The sequence below is a fragment of the Anopheles darlingi genome, chromosome 2 (assembly GCF_943734745.1).
Source record: "Anopheles darlingi chromosome 2, idAnoDarlMG_H_01, whole genome shotgun sequence".
Classification (NCBI taxonomy): domain Eukaryota; kingdom Metazoa; phylum Arthropoda; class Insecta; order Diptera; family Culicidae; genus Anopheles; species Anopheles darlingi.
Genome location: NC_064874.1, coordinates 45,574,403 through 45,596,902, shown reverse-complemented (window position 1 = coordinate 45,596,902; position 22,500 = coordinate 45,574,403). Strand labels below are relative to the sequence as shown.

Sequence of the window (22,500 nt, the reverse complement as noted above, 5' to 3'; positions counted from 1 at the left end):
AATTATCCGGACCGGGATGATTTGAAATATTTGCCAATCGGCGGGTTTTTAATATAAAAACCACAGTGATCCAGCTTCCAAAGGACTTTCCAGTCCGGTTTCGGTTTGGGAATCGTTCCTTAAAAGTAGCGAACCCGTTTTCTATAAAACAATCCCCTTTCACCAATACTAAGACAGCTTTTTTTGACGATTAATTAGGGAGACGGTGCACGGCTTTCTAATACGCCGTAACCGCTTAGCATCGGAGTATCTCTGCGAAACGAACGGTGTTCCAAGTTTTCTAAAATTCAACGATGAATTCTTTAATAAGAACATAGAATATGTTCGCAAGATTAGGGAAATTATTTGAACAAAACACTTTGAGCCAACCCATAGAAATCTTCAACGCTGGAGCACGGTTATGCTCACACATACTACTGTACGCGGTTTCGCCATTCCTCATCTCTTTCGCACGCTCGTGTCTCGCTAGTTCGCCCTCCCGCTTCTACACTTCACGTAAGCAGCACCTCACGCACACATCCACGCATCTTTCGGCGAATTCTTTTTGTTGCTCTTCCCTCGAGTATACGGAACAACGAAAATCGGAAACCCAAGCTAAGCTCTGGCGTACGACACTCTGCAAAATCTCGTACAATTTACATCCCAGGTACTCTACACCGTTAAAAACCCTTCGCTCTTGTTGGCAGCGTGGCGAAGTACGGCGCGATCAAATTAATTTACCTATCGATTAATCATCGTCCGCATAGTCCCCGGTAGCCCAGTCGTTGGCCACCGCATTCCAGACTCACTAAATAGAGAAAAACAACGAAAGGAAACTCACTCGGTACTCTCCACTCGAATCCCACTCCGGAACAAGAACTTTCCGGACGCGAATCCGGTTGCCGTCCTCGAACCGGCCGTTAGGCTTTCGCTCGACTTCAGGGAAGCTAGCTGCCTGTCCTGTCCCTGGGTGTTTCTCAATATTTTTCTACCAGGATCGATTAGAACACACAACACAGCGGACACACAGCACGCGACGAAACCCGCAGCACACCGCCGCCAGCCCCGTTTCACCTACTTCACCTTTCGTTCGACCAATTTCCACTAATCACACAGTTGGCCGAAATTTTCTATTTCCGCAAGCGGCCGTCGATTGGAGTGCTTGGCTGGAATTGATTCAGCAGCGCCTATTCCAGGTTGTACCAATTATTCTCGCTTTTTCAACGAGCTCCCGAGAATCTGGCTATATCACAACACCTCCACAACATTTACCACGCCATCTTGGATTTCCCGTTTTCTCGAGCTCCGAGTCTGCGGCTTTCGGCTCGCGGCATCGGCTCTGACACACACACACACACGCACACAAATTTCTAACCAGCTGAAGTCATGCAGGCAATAAATGAAAAATTTGACAGAAACTGTAGCTTTTTATTTTCATCGGGGCAGCTGAAACGCGGTACGAAAGTTCAAGGGTTTCAGCTTCGAAAATTTATTCGGAAATCAACTTCAGCGGCCCAAACCCAGAAGCCGTGGCCACACGGGGCGAAAACTCTAGCGCAAACGAAAAAATTAATGCCAAAACGTTTACGCTTGCCGTTTACATGCTGTCAAACGATTATTGGTCCGTGGAGCGTAAAACCTAGCGTAAAAGCTTTTTGCAAACGGTAGGGCTCACAATATGTTCTTTTTGTGGTTTACATCGACAGTGAGTGATCATTGCTAGTGTATTCAATCCTTTTCTTCAAAAAAACGATTTTAATTTCCTCAACCCGGCCATGTAAACATATCGAAGCGCAAAAGTTTTGGCATTAATTTTTTCGTTTGCGCTAGAGTTTTCGCCCCGTGTGGCCACGGCTAGATGAAAACAATACGTTTGACATTTCGGCATAAATTTTCGGGTTTTTACCCCTGCCACACGAAGCGAAAACATTTTGGCATTAATGTGCAAATTTGCGCGCAAATTTTCGCCCCGTGTGGCCACGGCTCTTCACATCAGAAAAAGCACGCTGCCACGTTAGTAAACAACACTGCTCCAGTATCTGTCAAAATTTAAATTCAATATGGCGGTGAAAAAACTTTCCCAAAAAAAAGCGAAACCAGAAAAATCCGATTTTCTAGGTAAAAACTCTTTTTTATTTATTTACGCTGAATTTTATAAACCATTAAAATTTCGCAAACGTGAGTGAAATTCACTTAAGTTAGTTTTAACCAACCAGGTGAATGGAGTTTTAGCTCCTTGCATGAAACAGCATCAACACGGAGTAAACAAAGATTTCAGCCTCCGATCACTCGGGGATCCGTTCGCGGGAAATGGGAATCTTTTGGACCAGCGCTGGAAAACAGATTCAGATTAAATTGGTGCACAAATCCGCGAACGTTCTGCACCTATCGGTGGAAAACACAAAGGCAGATGAGGAACGGCGCCGGATGCTCTTATTCGTGCTCGGAACCTTATTCTGCTTTTCGATTTGCATCCTCCTTTTTCGGCTAAGCACGGGCCACGCTGTGTTTCTCCTGCCGACGTTTATCTTTGGCTATCTGTACAGCAACGTTATAAAATCGGAACAACTGGTTCTAGTCAAAGACTTTGCCCTCCAATGCTCGACAGCCTACGCAAACGGGACGGTCCGTAATTCGCTGATACCGATAGAGTACATCCAGGACATCATCATCAACGAGGTTTTCTATAACGTAAGTTTCACCATGAGTCTCTTGGAAGAGTGGTTAGAATTACCCCTGCTTTCGTTTCTTTTCAGTTGAAAGTCATATTTGTACTGCAAGTGCTCACTAAAGGGAATCTATTTAGGAGGAAACCCATAATAACGCTACTGCAGGCAAGTTAATAGTATTCTTCCTTTATTGCTCCCTTTAACTAATCTTATCTATTTTGAACAATCACAGCACCTTAAACCTGGACTGTCTTGCCTGAAATTAATCTTCGAAGAGATACATTCCGTGCTGGAGATTGAAGACTGCTGAACGTACACGCGAAGTCGATTACCTGCGAGAAGCCGGGAAAAATTTCTCGAGAACATCGAGCGTGTGGTTAGCGGTTTGAATTTTGGCAAAGGTGTCGTCGACTGGATATTCTTGCTCCTGGATTCTCTCTAAAGTGGCCAATTTGCCGAGCTGTTGCTTGGGTACACAGATGTCCGTTTCGACCTAGAAAACCAATAATGATGAATACAGGGATAGATTTCGAAACACACAACGCTCGTACCAGCATTTGATGTTCCAGTTCACACTCTTTCAGCAGCAATTTCTTATAAATCGGGGGGATTTTTAACCGCAAAGTTACGGTAGTGTCCTGCAAATCGCGAATTTCGTCTTCTGCGGAAATGCTTTGTGCTGAAACGGTATCAATTAATATCTCCCTACAGTCCAATTCCTTCTCCCTTTCTAGCCTTACCCATAATATTCCGTAAATCGTTCACAAAATACGATAAATTGGGAAAGAAGTGGAAAGTTGAAACAAACTGGCTCTTGTTGATGCTTTTCAACGGACGAAACTGTCAAACGGACGCCAATGACAGCGAGTAAATTATTGCAAGCGAACAAATTTCAAGCTAAATCGATTTTCCATCTCTCAAGGTGGGTCTTCACAGACCGATTCAGCTACAGCTTCTGAAATATCGCAAAGCGTTGATTTTAAATGTTAAATAATGTACCGTAATCCTAGAGAAATATGTAAGCTCTAAGCTCACTTTGGTCGCCAATTTATGGGTCCGTAATCTGATTGTCTGAATATAGAAATCACCGTAATATATTACGGAAAATGGATTACTGTGGGAACGCCGGGTTATAGTCCGGACGCGGGGCCAAAGTCCGACAGCCCCAAGTTGACATCCGCCGACTGATTTGACAGTCCGAATTTCGCACTCGCACGAGGTTTGTGTTTCCTCCGGCGGTTCGCGCTCGGCAGCGGGGACTGCTTAAATATCGCTAAAATAGTAGTTTTTTTTAATTATTAACCTACCGTCCGGTCGTCCCGCGGCAGCCGTACACACGGTTGAGCTATTGTACAGCGAGTACCGCAAAGTATTCCGTTTCCTTACCGGCTCCTCCTTTAGAACACCGCGTGTCTCTGGTTTCGCGCTCCTCGTGGTTTGTTGGGATTTCGCAGTAAAACCGTGCCGATAATATCATTTTCCGACGGTCGGCAGTTCGTTGTGTAACAGAAATACTGCGCCGATTTGGTCATCCTTCCCGTGTAAAGCAAATCGGTGGCCCGCTCTTCAATTGCCGGTTGGGTCGCAGTCGCAGCGAAGGAAAATCCCAGAGCAACCTATTCCGGCCTGCTGTGATTAGCCAAAACACAGAATGAGTGTTTCGAAGCCAGCGGTACCGGTAGCGGTGAACGGCACGGGGAATCACAATAACCACATCGAAATGCGGGACACACACGAACAGATGTACAAACGCCGCCACAATCTGTACCCCTCCAAGGTGACGGTTGTCCTCGGTGCCCAGTGGGGCGACGAGGGCAAGGGCAAGGTGGTCGATATGCTGGCCACGGATGCCGACATCGTCTGCCGTTGTCAGGTGAGTGTTAAAAATTGGACATCGGTGGCTTTGCATCATAGTCCACATGTGATCATCCGGGGCAATCCCCGTGGCCGACCTGCTATCGTGGCAAGGGTGGGGGTCGCGTGGTTTCGTAATCACAGCGCCGTACATGACCTTTTGTTTCCCATTGCTTACTGTGTCACTTCCAATAATCATCGTCCCCGGAAATATTGCTGCCCTGTCCGTATGTGGTGTGTTGCACACCGATAAATTACGGAACGGTTCTGATAAAAACGGAACGAGTGCTGATGCATCGATACGCCTATATCAATCAGCTGGGTATCATTGAGGGCAAGAACGATGGAGTTTGTTGTTCTGATTGGTGCTCGCCATCATCGTGTGTCAATCGATTGTCCTGAGCGATAGGATAGCCTTGCACTTGCCATTATTATCATTGGCAGCGCAGTACCATGTGATCAGCACAACAACGTCGTCGCGGAGACACTCCTACCGACGAAGAACTGTCTCAGACGGTATCATTCTGAAATATTCATCATAAGCTTGATAATGGAGGAAGGTGATAAGAGAAGCGGTTAGACAGGGGTTGCCAAAATGCAGTAAAATCCGCCAGAGTACGGCCAAAGTCAGACGTCAATTTCTAAATTCTTTTTTTTTTGCAACCCACCAGTTGACTATCAGGCGGAAGTATGATCACGATGGCTCTTCGCATCCCGACTGATACCGTCACTGACGAGAACCAGCTGCGTCATGTGGTTTTATATAATGTACACACCGCTCCATCTGCTGATACTGAAAAGCAGATGGCTGCTTACTCTACCATATCACACTACAACCGAGGGCTCGACTTGGCGTAATGCATCATATTTTTCACTGATATTACCTACGAATTTACTTATCAGGCGCCCTTTTGAAAATCGACGAGTTTCGCCGCTTGTTGTTCTTTCGTAATTTTTGCATCAATATTTTCTTCATTGATGGTGTGTTGCTGTGGTTGTTGCCCAGCCAGTTTGTCGCCCAAGCTGCGGCGTATTTTGTATGACTGACCCTCATATGCCTGGGAGTATGACTCACAAGTAGGCATTAAAAGTATCAAATCATTTTTTTAAAGAGTCCCTAGAATGCTCTGACTAAACCAAACACCAAACACTGGGAATTGATCTCAGTGCTAGTGTTATCATCAGTGCAGTAGCATCGCCACGTCATTGCCAGCTCGTAGAAGAATGTTTTAGTAAGTAAATTTAAAAATGGCTCAAATCATCCTGTGAAGTATGCATCGCATCTACTTTCGTCCTGTGTGTTATTTTTTCTTTGTTTTGTTTTGGGATCGATCCGCTCGAACGCTCCCTTCGCAGCATCCACTAAATCATGGTGTGTTGCTGGTAGGCGAATCGTAAATTTTGTCGCTCGGAAAATAGAACAGAATAGCGGGGTCGGTAGTCTACAGCCATCGTTACGGCCGGACACTGTAAAGCGAAACTGTGCTTTTTCGTGTTCACGCCGCTAATCCGCCTGTCCGTGTTAACACATTCGATAAGAATAGCATCACGGGGTTGTTGTGTTGTTGCGGTACGGGGTAAAGCTACACAACCAGCTACCCTGTCCTTTTCAGCGACCGATCGCTCGAGCGTACGCTGCTAGTATTAGCACCAGCGATGACGACGTTTACACGAAACATCCACAGTGCCCCGAAGGATGAGACAAACGGTGGTCTTGGATAATGGTATGACGGCATGTAGTGCGCAGCCGCTAACCGCTTTGCGCAGCTGTGTGCACTTGAAATCCCCGGTAAAAGCGAGTTAATCTAGCAAGCGCGGACTGCGGATAGCAAATCCGACGGACCGACGGACAACCGCTGGTCACAAGACACAAAGCGCAAACCACGACCGCCCCATCTCCCCCCACCCCACCCCCTCAGAAAGTTGGCAGCAACCCGTGATCCACTCGCCACAATCCCCCCACCAGATTCAAATGTTCTTCTCCGGAGCAGCGTGTGCCTCATTTCGCGCGTCATCGGTCGAAAAAGCATAGAATGAGGTTCACTCTTCCTCCTTGCCCCCCCACACTGCTGCAATGCCGATGGTAGAGGAGAGTGTGGGCCAAAAATAACGATCCCCACGTTCTCGTCACGATCGAACTTGAACCAAGGCGGCGTTTCGAATCGGCTGCGTCTGATGATTGTTTATCAAACATTGCCAAACGATCTGCGTTTTTGGGCAGGTTAATCGGTGGTTAATTACAACAGCTGATGTTCGAACACAAAAGGAAAATATTGTGAAAATTCTTTTGATCGGTCAAGTGGATTCCCTTTTCCATACAATACCCGTTTGAGCAACAGGTCCATTTCATGCTGAACTTACCAGATGACACCGTTTTGTACTGAACTCTATTTTTGGTTTTTCCTATCTTTTGAACAGGGGGGCAACAATGCTGGCCACACGGTGGTTGTTGATGGCAAAGACTTCGATTTTCACCTACTTCCCAGCGGTATCATTCATGAGAAATGTAGCTCTGTTATTGGTAAGTAAAGAATCAACGATGTTCAAACAAAAAGGATGCTTGATCATCTGCCTCACTTAACAAATTGATTTATAAAAGATAATGGTTTGGTTGATAACAATCTCATCGTTTTATAGTTATTGTAGGATTCTCGTCCGTTCGTTTTGGTTGGTGAATGAATAAGCTACAAACCATGAATATGTAGATCTGCGTCTAAGGATCGTTATTTTAGAACCTAAGGTCACGGTCGAAGGTCCTCTGTTAATAATGGTTGACCGATACTCAAGAGCAAGCTACTCTCGCGGCGTCCCAGTGCCATTGAAAGTCGAGTGTCGAGCATCAAGCGTCACTGTCAACCTCCTCCTCCTCAGTGGCGGCTCAGCGGTTCTATCACCGTGCAACCCGCGACAGCGAAGGTGAATCGCAAAGCTAATTGTGGCTGTTCTACAAATGGAGCAGAACACGATGGCGTCGGTCGGGTGTTATTCAGCCGCAGCCACGATCGGTGGGGTGGTAGCTATCCGCGCTACGAAACGGAGGCTACTGTCACTGATTGGTCAATGGTGTTTGCAAATACGTTGAATTTTCGCATACCAAGTACGAGTGGCTATCTTAGTCGTATAACGAAGTACACGATCATTTGAAACTGGTACAGACATGCACGATCACCTGATTTCGTATCGAATCGTATGCCGTGGTGGAACAGACTTTTGCAGTAAGCTTAAAGGATGTCGTGATATTCTTTTATTCTGCTTGTAGATCTCAGGATCTTGGAATCACTTCTATAATTTCAATTGCTGCTGCCATCGTTGAATGTTAAATATGGGACCACCCAAGGGGCAACAATGTGCGCTTGGGTTATGATTCGTAAAATTAGTTTACAGGATTGTTTGGCATGCAGTTGCTCGTGCCTTGAGGTCATAAACTGTTTTAAATCTCAGAACGTGCGGCCTCTGCGGCATGGCAACGCTACCCGCTCGTCGATGAATCCAAACAACTGGGCCGCAAAACTTTGTCAACGCATCGGATGACTTAAATAAACATGTTGGCAATAATGTGGCATTTTGAATTTTTCGTTCGATGCGCATGCCGTCACTGGATGGTAAAACTTTGTCATCATGCAATTTCATTTCGCTGTTCCCTACCAACACATAATTCGTATCCGTAGCCTCGGGACCTCAGGGTGATGTTATTTTGTTAGAGAAGAGAAGTAGGAACCACAAAAATCGCCCAAGACCATGGATTCTGGTTTGATAGTTCTTGTGCCGTGTTCAAGGTTAGCAGCACGGTTGGTTGTGGCGATCGTATCTGGGAAACTTATCAAAGTCACCAAATAGGCCGTTTATCGATCAAATGTTTAATAAAATACATTTTTTGTGGATAGCGGTGTATATCCCTGCAAAAGGGGGGCCAGTTTGTGCCTACCGAACCCCTTTGAAGAGACCAGTATACGCACGATTAATCTTATCTATTTTGGAAGCTCTGTTTAATCAATAGATTTCGTTGGCGTGTCATGCTGCCTGGGCGGAAGGATAGCAACACGTGACGACGTTTGTTTGGAAAAAAAGGATGGCCATAAAGTGATCAAATCGAATGATGATGTGAAACAATCATGACAAGCAATCATTATTTACATGTCGTTAGTGTTACGAGTTTCAATAATTAAAATTATACATCCATTCAATAGATTTTTATGGTTCATGCAAATAATATAAAGAGAATGTCTTTCCGTTTGAACTGTATCGAAGCTTTAACGTGGAAACCTCTCTAAAGCAACACACTATGGGCAGATGGCAGACTGTTTGTTTGTCACTTATCAGCAAAAGTGCAGGCGATAACAAACTGCAGATATCACTGATAAACCCCATTTTAAATAGTCATTGCTCTACACAACTGTGCATGGGACGTCACCAGGCAAACGATGGCAGGTATATGTGCTACAAAAAGCGTTCACTGGATTGCATCCATCGATCGGAACGCCACTCACGAATGGTCATGCCACGTGTGGCCTGGTATTACTCGCAGGCATATCACGGGGCACTCCATTATTGATACGGTCCAGTGCGATGTGGCGCTGTTATTAGTAGCCAAATGACCGTGTAATTAGTCATTTATCGTTTAGATGCTTTCGATTGTAGCAATCGATCAGCGGGCATACGTATGAATTGATGAGATTAGTTGTAGAAAGTCAGCGAAAGTAATTTCTGAGAGACCGGTATAGCTTGTCTAATGTAAATACTTTCGATCGTTTCCCTACTTTCAGGTAACGGGGTAGTCATTCATCTACCTGGTCTGTTTGAAGAGCTGGCTAAGAACGAAGCGAAAGGTCTAAAATCATGGGAGACGCGGTTGATCATTTCAAATCGCGCTCACCTGGTGCTGGATATGCACCAGCAGGTCGATGGACTACAGGAGGCTGAAAAAGGCGGCAAATCGCTCGGTACGACGAAGAAAGGTATCGGTCCATGCTACTCTAGCAAAGCTACCCGCAACGGTATCCGCGTGTCGGATCTGCTCGGTGACTTTAAGGTGTTCAGCGAAAAGTATGTCAAAATAAGCTACAAAATAGCTGTTCCTCATCTTCTCTGCTATCGAATTCCTCTAAAGCTGTATATGTTTGTTCTATGTCTCTCTAATGATTCGGATGATGATGATGATTCCCCTTTGTGCTTGGATCTGGCGCTGTACAGAGTCGAGGCGCTAGCGGCAATGTTTAAACGCTTGTATCCCGACTTTTCGATCGACTTGAACGCTGAACTGACACGGTAAGTAAGGAGGAGACCTGTTATGAAGGTCCTTCAGCCAGCTTGCGGCTGCCATACGGCGACTAAGCCGCGTGGATAACGGGATGCCAGAGCGTGGTATCTTGGTTGGTGGAAATGTGTGTTGGACATTTGCTTCTTACCACGTAGATATCGGGAATTCGCCGAACGGTTGAGACCGTTGGTGCGCGACTCGGTTTCGTTCCTCCACACGTCCCTCAAGGAAGGCAAGAACGTCTTGGTCGAAGGAGCGAATGCTGCCATGCTAGACATTGATTTCGGTAAGTGGAGTGGTTACGGGCGACCGCAGCGATGGAGACCGTCTCAAGATTAAAATATGTTCTTTTCCATCAATGATTCGATAGGCACGTATCCGTACGTAACGAGCAGCAATTGCAGTATCGGCGGTGTGTTGACCGGGTTGGGATTACCTCCGCAATCGATCGGTGAAGTGATTGGTGTGGTCAAAGCCTACACAACACGCGTCGGCGATGGTCCTTTCCCGACGGAACTGCACGATGTAAGTGATTGTCGTTTGCATAAAGCATTTTCTAGATTCGCTAAAGGATTTTTCTGTTTTGGGATTTGATAATTGACAGGAAATCGGATCACTGTTGCAAAAGCGTGGCGGAGAGGTTGGTGTAACGACATTGCGAATTCGGCGGTGTGGATGGCTCGATCTTGCCCTCCTGCGTTACACCTCCATGGTGAACGGTTATACTGCGCTTTGTTTGACTAAACTCGACATTCTGGACACACTTCCGGAAATCAAGGTCGCCGTGAGGTAGGTGGCTGCTGAAGCAACGACTTCGCTAGCGCTATCGGCCCATGGGACATTCTTAATTTTGCCTCTGCTTTGCATAAAAATACTTTCAGCTATAATCTGAATGGCAAGAAGATCGACTATTTCCCCGGCTCTATCACTGATTTGGGCCAGGTAGAGGTCAATTACATCACCGTGCCCGGATGGCTACAGTGCACGGAAAACGTACGCGACTTTGCAGAGTTACCGGCACAGGCACAGGATTATATTCGCTTGATCGAGAACGAGATGGATGTGCCAGTGAAATGGATCGGTGTTGGTAAAGGCCGCGAATCGATTATCTGCGTGAAGGATTAAACTTTTCGATCCGGATATCGAAATGTAATGGTCATCACCAAATGGCGCTATCCAGTTTCAGTAATAGTTTCATTCTGATCGCATCGATCTTTGCTTATCTTCAGTTTACAAATGTACACACAAAGGAAGTGGTCTGGTGATGGTTGGAGCAACAGATCCCGGTGGCGACTTCGTATTACATGTGAATATTTTCTTTTAATTAGTTCTAACCCTACCATTCTGGCAGGCAGCCAGTCTCAAGTTTTATACACGGATGTACTGATAAAGAGGGGGTTCCACCCAAAAATCAACGCATCCTCGGTGCGACCCTGCCATTCTGGCAACATTCAAGTTTTATACAAGGATGCACTGATAAAGAGGGGTTCCGCTCGAAAATCAACGCATCCTCGGTGGACACGGATACTGGTACTCTGGAAGAACCTATCCGCTATGGCACTGGGTGGTCGAATATTAAACACAATTGATCGATTCCCCACAGCCAAGCTATAAATAAGGTTAATCTTACCCAACGCACAACTAACGCGTACGGGAAATTATGTTTTCGCGCGAACCGATGGCTGAAATTGAAAAATGATTCTAAAAGAGATGATAAAAGATATCATTGAAATAACCCAGCAAAGAAAGGAACGCACTGTCAAACTTTATAAACAGATAATAATAAAAGCGATAAACAAGAATGAATGAGAGCAGAGGTGCTTGCTATTCGCAAACTTATCGCTATCTTCCAGCAGCTTCACGAAAAACAAAAATAAAAAATAAATGGCAAGGTTAAACCATTTTGGTGATGCTCAGTAAGAAGCTTACTTAATATAAAGGTTCTAGATGTGCGTATCTACTATACCGCGAGACACGAGACTAGCATACGGGGCTTATGGTTGGAATATACGAGCGGTACAAAACAGCAAACACAAAACACCGCACAGTAGTTAGGCTCGAAGGTGTCCAATACCTCTCTGGTGTGTCTAGTTGCGGCACGGCCGCGATAGGCGTAATGTTACTGCTAGAGTTAGAGAACTTGTGTGGAAGAAGCTTAGGAAGCAGCATCCCTGAACTTTTACGTTTATTATCTAAGTTGTCCTGCAAAGGATATCACCACCAGTGTGTACGGAGTAAGAACAGCTTGTAGATAATAACTTTAAAATGCTAACATGGAGAAAATGTGTGAGTGGGTTCAATTGTGTTTATATGTTCGTTTGGAAATCATCTTAAAAGATGATTAAAATTTTTTATTCTTGTTTTTACAATAGTTTTAAACATGCAGTACGATTTTAGTAACAATTTTAGTTAAGACCCGTTAGAGTGTGCTTTAAAAAACAAACGTACACACACTTGTCCGTCAAAGTCATCGCCGTGCTCACGGCAACTAATCTTTTGATTTTTGGTGAGTTTTTTTTTCTGAAAGTTCTTGCTTTTGCATGTGACCTGGCAGGTGAAATTTATTCCCTTACATTTTTTTACAAGTTACGTAAAATTGGTGCAAAACTGCGGGCGGTTTATAGCGCAAGTAAGTTTCCTTCGCTTCACTATTGAACTGTTGGCTCCAAGAGTGAATTTGCTACGATAACACTATCATCTTGAAAAGATGATTGGCATTACTCTTACCTTTCGTGCGGTGTTTTAACCTACGCTTACCTATCTAAATCCCACGGTCTCCCAAAGACTACGCAGACTTTTGTTAATGAAACGTTTGCAGATCCCCAAATTTCAGGAAACTAATGAAAGCAAATCGATGGAAACTTACTTGTACTTGAATCGCGTATTTTAAGACAAATAAAACGAAAAAAAAAACAACATAACTCAAACGCGCTTTTGTTCAAATTTGTTTTCTGGATGCTGGCTGTTGTTGTGAGAAAGAAATCAAATTACTTTGTCATTTGGACTTATCAAACTCTATTCTGCTTGTATGTGTAATAAGAACGGACGTTCTAAATGAAGATAAGAGACTCAATTAAGTTAGATCACTTTCCAAATCGAGTGAACATTTGAAGGCTAATGCAAATGCAAATAGCCCTTTCAAAGACAGAGAGAGAGATTCATTGGAGGAACGGGTTTTAGAACGAAAATCATTGTCTAATTTTGCAATCATTCCCCATTATTTATTTGTTCATAATTAATATTATTATTAAAAGGAATTTCATTAGAACGGACGCATGAACGGTGAATAAATACAATAGGGGAAGATACCGCATCCACCTCGAAATGCTATTGATCTACTGATCGGCTGGGGTGGTGCGTAATGTTTTCACGCATTATCACGCGCAATGCTATATAATCGTGATTAGCGCTTTAGACTGATAGTATTGCAGTATAATTTGGGTCCAAAATGATCACATGATGCCACCAGACATGCCCAGTGATTATTTTAACTTATGACACCACAAAATCCTGGGCACTGCTTCCCTCCAGAATCAATAGACGTCGATTTTGATACTTCAGCCAAAAATGGTTCATACTGACCTGTTCCTGTTATAATAATTTATTTTTCTTTATCCATAGCCGAACAATGTTTAAAAGGATACTTTAAAATTTAAGACATTTTATTCGTCGTAGACCGTCCCGAGTATAATGTAAAGTAATACAAATTCTCACTTTTTTACATTATTTGCATTCTACTGTTTAAACGATCAAACAGATCACCTAAAACACTATAATTTTTCGGCACATATCTAGGCTTATGGGATACTATTAAATTGACTTAAGTTTATAGTTTAAAATAGTTTTTTAAACAGTCTCTCTTTGCCTATCAAAAGCTTGAGGTTTGGTAACGCATCGGTTACCGTATCACAAAACGATCGCACCATCGTAAAATCCACTCTTCACATCCGCTGAGTTCATTAATAATTACGATCTGCACTAGCAGGACTTCTACTGTTCCGTTCAGTAGGACATTCCATACTGGATGGCGACGAGGGATGGCTTCGGTATTCCGGAACGTGAGTAGCGCTGGACGTGACCGCCATCGATCCCGCACTGCCAGCGTAAAGCGGTATCGGTCCAGCCGGAACCGTACTTCCGTTGGCAATCGAAGCTTCCCGTTTTTCGCGCCGATCCCGCGCCCGTCGATTTTGAAACCAAATTTTCACGCGCGTATTTGTCAACTCTAGGCTGTAGGCGAGCTGATTGGCTTCTTCCGAGCTAAGGTATGTCGACACTTTATACGCATCCTCCAGCGCACCCAGTTGAGCGGGTGTGAATGGAACGCGTGGTAATCTTCCCGGGGTACGCTTTACCGGCCCTATCTTCTGCGGACCTGTGCGTCAAAAAAGGAACGAACGGCGATTGATAAGCACTTCATACGATCCAAGGAGCATACGGTCCGGATTATAACGATTACTTACGAGGAAGCTTCGGTGGATGGTAACGTGTGTAGTACAGCCAATCGAACGAAGGAACTCCACCAGCTCCACATCCGGATGCTGCGCCCGTCGGTAGATAACCGGCACCGATCACCGGTGCCTCCGTTCTCGAGTGAGTAATTTCAACTTCCTCTTCTAGCTCTTCGTCTCCTTCCACGTCCACATCAGCACGTAACCGAGATTCGCCATCGGTAGTTTCACTTCCGGAACCGTCACTACCGGGGCTACTGGTACAGCAGCTACTGCACTGATCGATCCGACGACGTTTCTCGTACCGCTCGCCGGCACGCGTTAGGATGTGCTCGATACTAAAATCACTTTGCCGCAACGGGGCCACACTTTTGCAACTGGGAGCGGATGCCATTTCGTGTTGTTTCTTCCCGGTTTCGCACAACACTGAACGCTACCCGCTGATGATCATATCCCTTTTATCATCTGCCGTCCCGGGATCTAACCGCAGCGAGCACATCCTTCGCTTCCCTTTTTCCTCTTTCCTTTGCTTTGGCCCGGAGGCAACCGTCCTACCCTTCCCAACATGGACGCTAGATAGCAGGGTCATCCCGGGTATTGTTCGCCTTCACCGTCGCCCCTGATTGATTCCCTGTCCAAATATTTACTCCTATTGCTTAGGGTAGGGGAACATCCAGCAGGATTCCTACTCGGCAAGGACACGCCATAACTCCTCCCATTTTACCGCGATCCTGCAGAATCTGGCTTCCCCTGGGTTTCAATTCTTCCATTCTATCCTGCCATCCTTTTTAGTGCTATTCTAGGTTTGATTCGGGACGAAAGGCCTCAGAAAAGGGAACCAACATCAACGCAGTAATCTCAAATCGGAACAAGGACGTGCAAATAAGGTATCTAAAACGCTCTACCCTCCCAGCACTTGGTGGTAGATAATTAAATGACAATTACGGTTCCAGAATGGAAGAGAAAAAAAATGTCGCCGCTTCGTTAAGGACACTTGAAATGGATAGGCAGCGGTTAGAAGATTGCAGCTGATGATACGGATGTCCTTGCATTCCTGCGACGATGTTCTAGCTGATGTATTCGGTTGATAAAATGACATAATTATGAGCCTATCCTGCTTCTTTGTGCCTCTTGTCGCGCAATAATTTGTAATAGAAATGTCGAACGAGAAGGACATAGAACGTATCGCGTTATTGGATAATCTGTGCCGCCCAAAAGGATCCTTCTCTCACACAGTTTGTTGGAAGTTCTCACACACTAACGGGATTTAAAAAAATAAGCATAGCTACAATTTCTGTTCTGTTTTGTTTCAATATTCATCGTGATGGAAACAATCTTACCTATTAAAAACTGTTCCCTTCCATCAAAATGATCGATGAACATTGGAATGTTTCTTGTTTCCATGTGAAATCCAACGATCAACTCATCAAATCACTCATAAATTAACGTTTAACGATTTTTGGGGGAACCTTTATGGATACGTCGGTACCAGATCGGATGCTGGTTGATATGCCAATTGTAATTTTCAAAATAATCATAATTTGGTTCCTCCGCTTTGATTGTTCCATTATGGAAAAAGTACATAATGGAAGAAGGCTACAAAAAATTCGCTTACACTACTTTCTGTGAATCCCATACAAATGTCCTGCAAAAATATAAAACACGGGTTGTCGAATAACACATTTAGTCCTGTAGTGGAGGATCTGGGAAATAGTTAGAGACTTTTTCAAAACATATTGACTAAAAAAATCAATGTAGATAGGAGTTTGATATTTCTCTCAAATAAATTTCATCATACAAACTGTTCAGACTTCAACTATATCATATGCCAGATGCCGAATGAGTTTGTTAGCATAGACATTCGATATTTCTAATAAATTATTTGAAAAAATTCATAACAACTTTTCATACTTCTTTTATTGATCATTCATTCAATTATCTTTGACATGAGTTTGCTTCTGGAAACGTAAAATTCATAAGAAAAAAAAATCAGTTTATGGTTATTAAAAAGCAAATAATTTATTTCAATAATGCTGCTCCTTGCAGCAGAAAACAAAAGCATCAAGACCACATGAGAGGTTCCACTGCATCACCGAATTCCTCCCATCGGCAGCATCGACAGCATTTCCAAATTTTCTGAAGTGCCGCAGCATCAGCACACGCAGTGGGATACTAATTCTAATCCTTATTACATAATTCGGGTTCGCAAAACGGAGAGGTACGGCGTCCATGGAAAAACCAATCGTACTAGGAGCTGTAAAAAGGACACACGGTTGCTGCTGCGTAAGAGCATCGGTGAAATGGGAACGCGATCGCACGGATCGTACGCACAAAGCTTCGGACGATTCCCAGCACGACTTCCTGCGGTGAACCATCTAGTGCCCGCTGGGTTGCGGTTTTTGTGAAAGATTATCCTTAGCTACCGGGCACGCACAAGACCCACAATGCAGCAACGACGACGTGCGCGTCGTGTTCAAGTTCGAAGTTCGAACCGTCGGGTCGAAAGGACCAATTCTTCAAATTAAGTTCCGAGCTTCCGAGCTTATTTCGGGTGAGGAAAGGAAAATTTGAATAATTCCTTCGGTCGGCCGAGGCGCACACTTGAAAAGGCTAATGAATAAAGTGCACTCGAGATGCTGTAGGTAGGCGAGTTGGCCGATTTGCAAGAAGAAGGAGGGATCCGAATCTCGGACACATGCACAACACATGCGCACGTACAGCCGAGGACAGGATAATCCTGTCGGGGCACCACTCGTGTCCGTTGTTTGTGGAGCTTAGTGTGGTTTGTTTTGCAAGCGATCCTTGTAATCATTCGAAACATTGCCACCCGGTCGGGCTTTGGGTAGCTACCCGACGCTACAGCCATGATAAGAAGGGCACGAGGGCCGAAGGTCTCCATAATGCTGGAGCAGTAAGGAGCTTAGATTGGTCGCTTGCTTCTAGGCGCACAGCTTACGGATCTGCTGTCCGGGATATACACCGCTGTTGGTCTCACACCATAACTAGCCCCTGAACAGGATGATTGTTTACGATTGTTTTGATTTACTTTTGCTAGCTTTAGCGATTTTGTCTGCACTTGTAGGATAAACAGTGGTACTTGATGGGAAGACGGTCCACATCCCGTCTGGAAGTTCAAACCTCAGGTCGTGCGTAGTGGGTAGCTTGATCTCTGGACATGGTTAAGGACAAGACTCTTTCGAAGTTCATTCAAGGCAGCCTTTCACCATCGCATATCGAGGATCCGATTGTCCTCGCAAATGAAGGATGAATGGCGGATTACGCTGTCTGAAAAGACCGAAGAAAAGCGAGCTTACGGTGTAGCGGATTGTGCGTCTAGGATGGAACTTCAAGACGATCGGATCTTCCATTCATTCTGCACAAACTGTCTTGTATGCGTTGAAGTGGCAAAGCGGATGTGTATGCTTCTTAGGAATTAGTGTCGCTTGATGGCAGGTTCAGAGGTTCCTCGTCAATGATTTGCAGCATCCTCGAAGTTCGATCCCGACCGAGGGATCCGCTGGCAGGAACATTTCATTCAATGTTGACCTTTTTTTTAACACACTTCCGATGCTTGAGGACATTCGTCCGTGTGTCTTAGTTCCTGTTTTTAATGTGATTATGAACGCGTGCTGAACTTATTCAGGATGAGTGGTGTGCTGTGAGGAAGATGTCTTTTATTGGATTTCTTGGAAAAAATGGATAAGCGATCAATGAAGGATGAAGCCCGGCGAACCGATTAGACGATCGTGTGTCCATTGCATATCCTATTCTTCCAGATTCCTCTCTTCCAGATTCCAAGCTAGTCACCGATCTTTGTATCAAAGTTCATGTTATCTAAAGTACACTAAAAACCTTGTTAGTCGTACAAGCGGTAACAATATAGAACATTCCTCACTGAGATCCATCAATTGCAAAGCAAGGATGAATTGTTTTGAGTAGTGAAGCTCTAGATACCGAAGGTAGATGCTAACATTTCGCTCACTTTTCAGAATGTTGTCTCTAAATAATCCAAATAACTTGTACATTATCTGTACCATTTTCCTTTAGATCAGCCTTACATTCTGTCAAGAAAGTACCGGGAATAGTCGATTTAAATCTGACTAAGCAGTCGGATCAAGTTAAGCTTTTTTTCCTAGGTTGATACAATTGCCCTTAACTATTGTGCAAAATTTGAGCGGAATCCGACAACCCGTTTGTTTACAGCAATTTTTTAAGTAAGTCTATGTCAGTAGTAAGCAGCGATTTTTGCTTTATGGCTTAAATCGACAAAAACAGATGCCGTGAAGGGGCAAGTTAAATTTTGGGGAAAGTAAAAAGTCACAGGGAACTAATTCTGGTTAATACGGTGGTTGTTCGATGACATTTTCTTAGTTTAAGAGCGAAAAATAGAAAATTAAAAAAATGTAAAAGAAACTTCTTTTGGATCGAGTTCTGCTGCAACACGTTTCATGTCCAAAAATCAATCAAAATGTTACGAACCGATATGTTAAGTTCATGAAACAACTCTCTGAAGCTATAATGATGTTTTTCGAACACCATATCTTTCACTTTATCGATGTTTTCATCGGTTGAGGAAGTTAATGAACAACCAGAACAAGCAAACTGGTGGCATCGGTCCAAACACTTTTGCAGGTTTTGTACCACTCATATGGACGAGTTTTTGATAGAGTATTATTGCCAAAGGCTTTTTGCAACATTTTCAATGCATCGGCACACGACATTTCATTTGCAAAACAAAACTTTAAGCAAATTCTTTGTTTAACGTCGTCACCCATGATAACAAATCGCCGCTCACTACTGACATCGACTTACTTAAAAAATGGCTGTAACCAAACGATTTGACGGATTTTGCTCAAATTTTGCACAATATTTAAGAACAGTTGTACCAACCTAGGAAAAAAAGCTTAAATTGATCCGACAGCTCAGTCAGATTTAAATCGACTATTCCCGGTACTTTCTTGACAGAATGTATATAAGGGCCGAAGAATTAACGAAAACATGATCGTTATGCGTCCATAACTATTGGTCGCTTATATTGTTGATACTTTAATGCAACTTCTTGTTATTATAATTTAGCTGAAAATTGTAAGAAATTGTTTAAATCCTTTTCCTTTAAAAAAAAAACTCTTATTTTTTACATATCTAAGAACGGACGAGCCGTATGCTTAAAAAAATCTTTGTTAACCGAATGAAATTGCAATCTCCTTTTGCAAAACTCTCAATTGAAATTAGATTTTCAAAGTCGCATCGAGCGATGTTTTCAGGGAATATTTGGAAAAAGTTTACAAAGACACCAACATTTTGTCACAGTAAATTAGCACTAGTGCAGTTTTGTGGCTTACGATAAAGATCATTCTCTGAACTTCGCCGCCAATACCTCCAAAAGCTTCACCCAGATCACTATCGGTCAGAATGTTCAAGTGCTCTTTTCGAAACTCTTGTGTATTGCAGAATATTAACGGTTTGACCTAGTGTTAAAAACTGTAATGCATCTCCTTGTTTGTGGGCAAAACATTTACAGATGATTCGGTTGACAAATCGACCGAATGACCGTAAAGGGAAACCCTGGTACGGGGACAAGATACCTGCAGGGTATCCGTTTTCCGGTCGCAAAAACCAAGATCCGGAAGGATTAAAAGGCCCAGATGCCATTTCCTTCAGGTACCTACGGAATTGGAACAATTCGTTCTCTCATCCGTCGGCCACATGCAAAGGCATATCAATTTCTTCTCACATTTCAACGGCACTGTCGGTTAGAAAATTTAATTAAACCACGATGGCCAACATCATGGAGAGGTCGGCTTCTTGTGTAAGTTAGTTTATTATTTTAATCATTTATTGCTTCCGAAATAGATGCGATACCGTCCGGAATCATTCCCCTTGTCAGGAACACTCATTGGGGTATTTTGCTTCACCCCAGCGTAATACTGCGAGCGTACTATCACATTAAAGTTTGATTAAATCGTCTCAAATTACTCACAGGCCAGTCGGCCATTGGTGCTAACTTGGTTTGGGGTGCAGGAAAATACCAAACACGTCGTCACAAGGATGCAGATGATGCACAGCGGTCCGCCATGTAAATATCAGAGAAGGGGACCGGCCGATGTCGGCCATTTTCTAGGCAGATTCTTCATTTAACCCTCCGAACTAGATTTGATCGCGACAGTTGATACCGTGATACATTGGCGAGTTGTATTCCCCTGTCCGAAAGCATGGCCGGTGCTGTTTGTGATGGGTTGTTGATTGTTTGTTGATGGCGATTCAATTTGCCAAACTGTGGGGAAGATTCCTTTCATTTCTTTGGTTTGTTTTCCGGATTGTTGCCGGAGCATGTTTGCTCACGGAGGCAGCTGTTCTGTTAAGTTCTTTTGATGCTCGAGTTTGACGAAGAAACAATCGTTCGTATGAATACTGCATTGCGTGTAGCAATCAATTCTAGACAGAGTTTGATTAGAATATTTTTAGAGAGATGATGAGAACAGTAATAAATTAGAGAATAAACGAGTAGCGCGTTGTCCTATACGGGAAGTGCTACAGGAATTTCTTATTTTAATGTATTATTATTGCAAGAACATCTTGGTTTCGTATTCTAAAGGTGGTCAAGCTCCACGAGTTCCTGGCCAGCGTAATATATTGGGCCAATATTGGGTGAGCGCGAAATCAAAGATCGTCGGCTGCCAGCCAGTGTTTAGCAATTGGAGTTAATGTTCTAAACGACATTGGTTGATACCGAGTTTCAAAAAATTTTCAGCTTTGTGACTAACTACGAAAAATGGAGAGCTGACGCGGAATCAATAGCAGTATTGCTAGCACTTTATCACATGTTTAATGTTGTACCAGAGCATTGCACTATGATTGAATAAAGTAAAATGATCATGATAATTATTAAAATTGAGATCAAACCGAAGATTCTGGATAGTAAACATCTCATGAATATCGTATAAGTTGTTTGGACCGATCAAAACCAAAACAGATAATTATAAAGCTGATTGCAATAGCCGAGCGTCATACATTGCAGTTTGACTTTGAAGCGGGTTTTCCAAAACCAATGTTTCCTAAGTCGCACTCGATTGTAACATAGAAAGCTGCAGATTCAATCATTTTGATGTTTTGAATACTTCATCTGTACATCATTTAAGGGGGGGCTTTGGTTATTTCGGGTCAAAAAAATGCTTTATTTGTCCATTTTTAGTGAAGAAACCATTCAACTTCATTTTATCAAAATAATCTCATATTAAATTACAACTTTTCAAGAATATTTGGTTCTATTTTGGGGAAGATTTGATCAAAACCACGTTCATGGCATCCAATTTAAAAAGGCTAGTTATCAAAAATGTACTTTTTACGGTGCCCATCGTAGCCATGTGCCGGGTCATCAGAAATATTTAAATGAATATTTTTTTGTTAGATTATAAGTTTATTCAGGTAGCCCCGTCGAGTTTTTGTTAAATTTCCAATTATTCGATTTTTTGCAGATTTTTAAATTTGAAAAAGTGCTGCATTGTTCGATGTTGCCTCAAACAATGAGCTTTACATAATTTAAAAAAAATATCAACAATTTTTATAAAATATCGTCGGGGCTACCTAGCAAATACTGTACAGATTATGTGTTCAAAATTTCAAAGTTTTTATGCTACGATGGGCACCGACATTGAAAACGTAGGTTTTGGGAAACGCGATGTAAAGTAACGAGATGCATTAAGCCTTGTTTGAATGGTTAATTTTCAAAAATCAATATCTTTGTCAATTTTGCTTAGATTGAGATTTTACACAATAGTCTTGAAATGATCAACACTCATGAAAAAATATAAAAAGTAAATGCGAAGAAATAAAATAAAATACCGAAGGCCCCCCTAAATACGTTCCTATGTCTATAATTTATAATATTTTAATTTTTCCAAATATTTGTTTAATAAAACTAGATGGGATCACCTGAAGAGACTCATTATCTAACAAAAACAGTGACTTTTATATCTCTTAGCGACGTTAGCCAAAAGCAAATAGAGCATGTTGGCGCCACGCTTACCTGGAAATGATTTCATGACTGTTCTTAAAAATAGATTTTCATCAATCATCTTGTAAAATTGTAGTTTTGCATAAGGATTACGATATGAAATACATTCTGGTGGTTTTAAAAGAAAAAAATATACCTTTTACTGGCCCAAATAAGCCTGAACCCTCCTATACGTATCATTGCCTTTTTTTACGAAAAATTGGTCAATAGTTTTGAACTTTTCTGGTTTAACATTGTATAGTGCTTTCAACTATTAAGTTGATTCTCTCGTGCAAA

At 43.1% G+C, this 22,500-nt stretch overlaps 4 protein-coding genes across 4 annotated transcripts in view; 2 read left to right on the top strand and 2 right to left on the bottom strand.

Annotated features, from left to right (window-relative positions):
* LOC125950676 (serine/threonine-protein phosphatase 4 regulatory subunit 3) overlaps positions 1 to 1,295 on the bottom strand; it is a 10,957-nt gene extending 9,662 nt beyond the window's left edge. Inside the window, exon 1 of the mRNA XM_049678882.1 lies at positions 821 to 1,295. The gene's annotated coding sequence lies outside the window, so the exon portion shown is untranslated. The remainder of the gene's footprint in view (positions 1 to 820) is intronic.
* A 743-nt stretch (positions 1,296 to 2,038) lies between these two features.
* On the top strand, positions 2,039 to 3,018 carry LOC125950732 (phosphatidylinositol N-acetylglucosaminyltransferase subunit H). Its single transcript, XM_049678975.1, has 4 exons — positions 2,039 to 2,097; positions 2,196 to 2,670; positions 2,736 to 2,813; positions 2,881 to 3,018. Exons 2-4 carry the CDS (start codon positions 2,290 to 2,292, stop codon positions 2,956 to 2,958), a joined length of 537 nt encoding a protein of 178 aa, XP_049534932.1. The 5' UTR covers positions 2,039 to 2,097; positions 2,196 to 2,289; the 3' UTR covers positions 2,959 to 3,018.
* Positions 3,019 to 3,729: 711 nt separating this feature from the next.
* On the top strand, positions 3,730 to 12,678 carry LOC125950704 (adenylosuccinate synthetase). The gene is made up of 8 exons (XM_049678935.1): positions 3,730 to 4,521; positions 6,921 to 7,023; positions 9,266 to 9,545; positions 9,693 to 9,767; positions 9,915 to 10,045; positions 10,130 to 10,284; positions 10,364 to 10,548; positions 10,641 to 12,678. Exons 1-8 carry the CDS (start codon positions 4,300 to 4,302, stop codon positions 10,882 to 10,884), a joined length of 1,395 nt encoding a protein of 464 aa, XP_049534892.1. The 5' UTR covers positions 3,730 to 4,299; the 3' UTR covers positions 10,885 to 12,678.
* Positions 12,679 to 13,718: 1,040 nt separating this feature from the next.
* On the bottom strand, positions 13,719 to 14,604 carry LOC125959258 (homeobox protein MSH-D). The gene is made up of 2 exons (XM_049692072.1): positions 14,223 to 14,604; positions 13,719 to 14,134 (listed from the first exon to the last, which is right to left on the bottom strand). Exons 1-2 carry the CDS (start codon positions 14,602 to 14,604, stop codon positions 13,719 to 13,721), a joined length of 798 nt encoding a protein of 265 aa, XP_049548029.1.
* Positions 14,605 to 22,500: the final 7,896 nt, after the last annotated feature.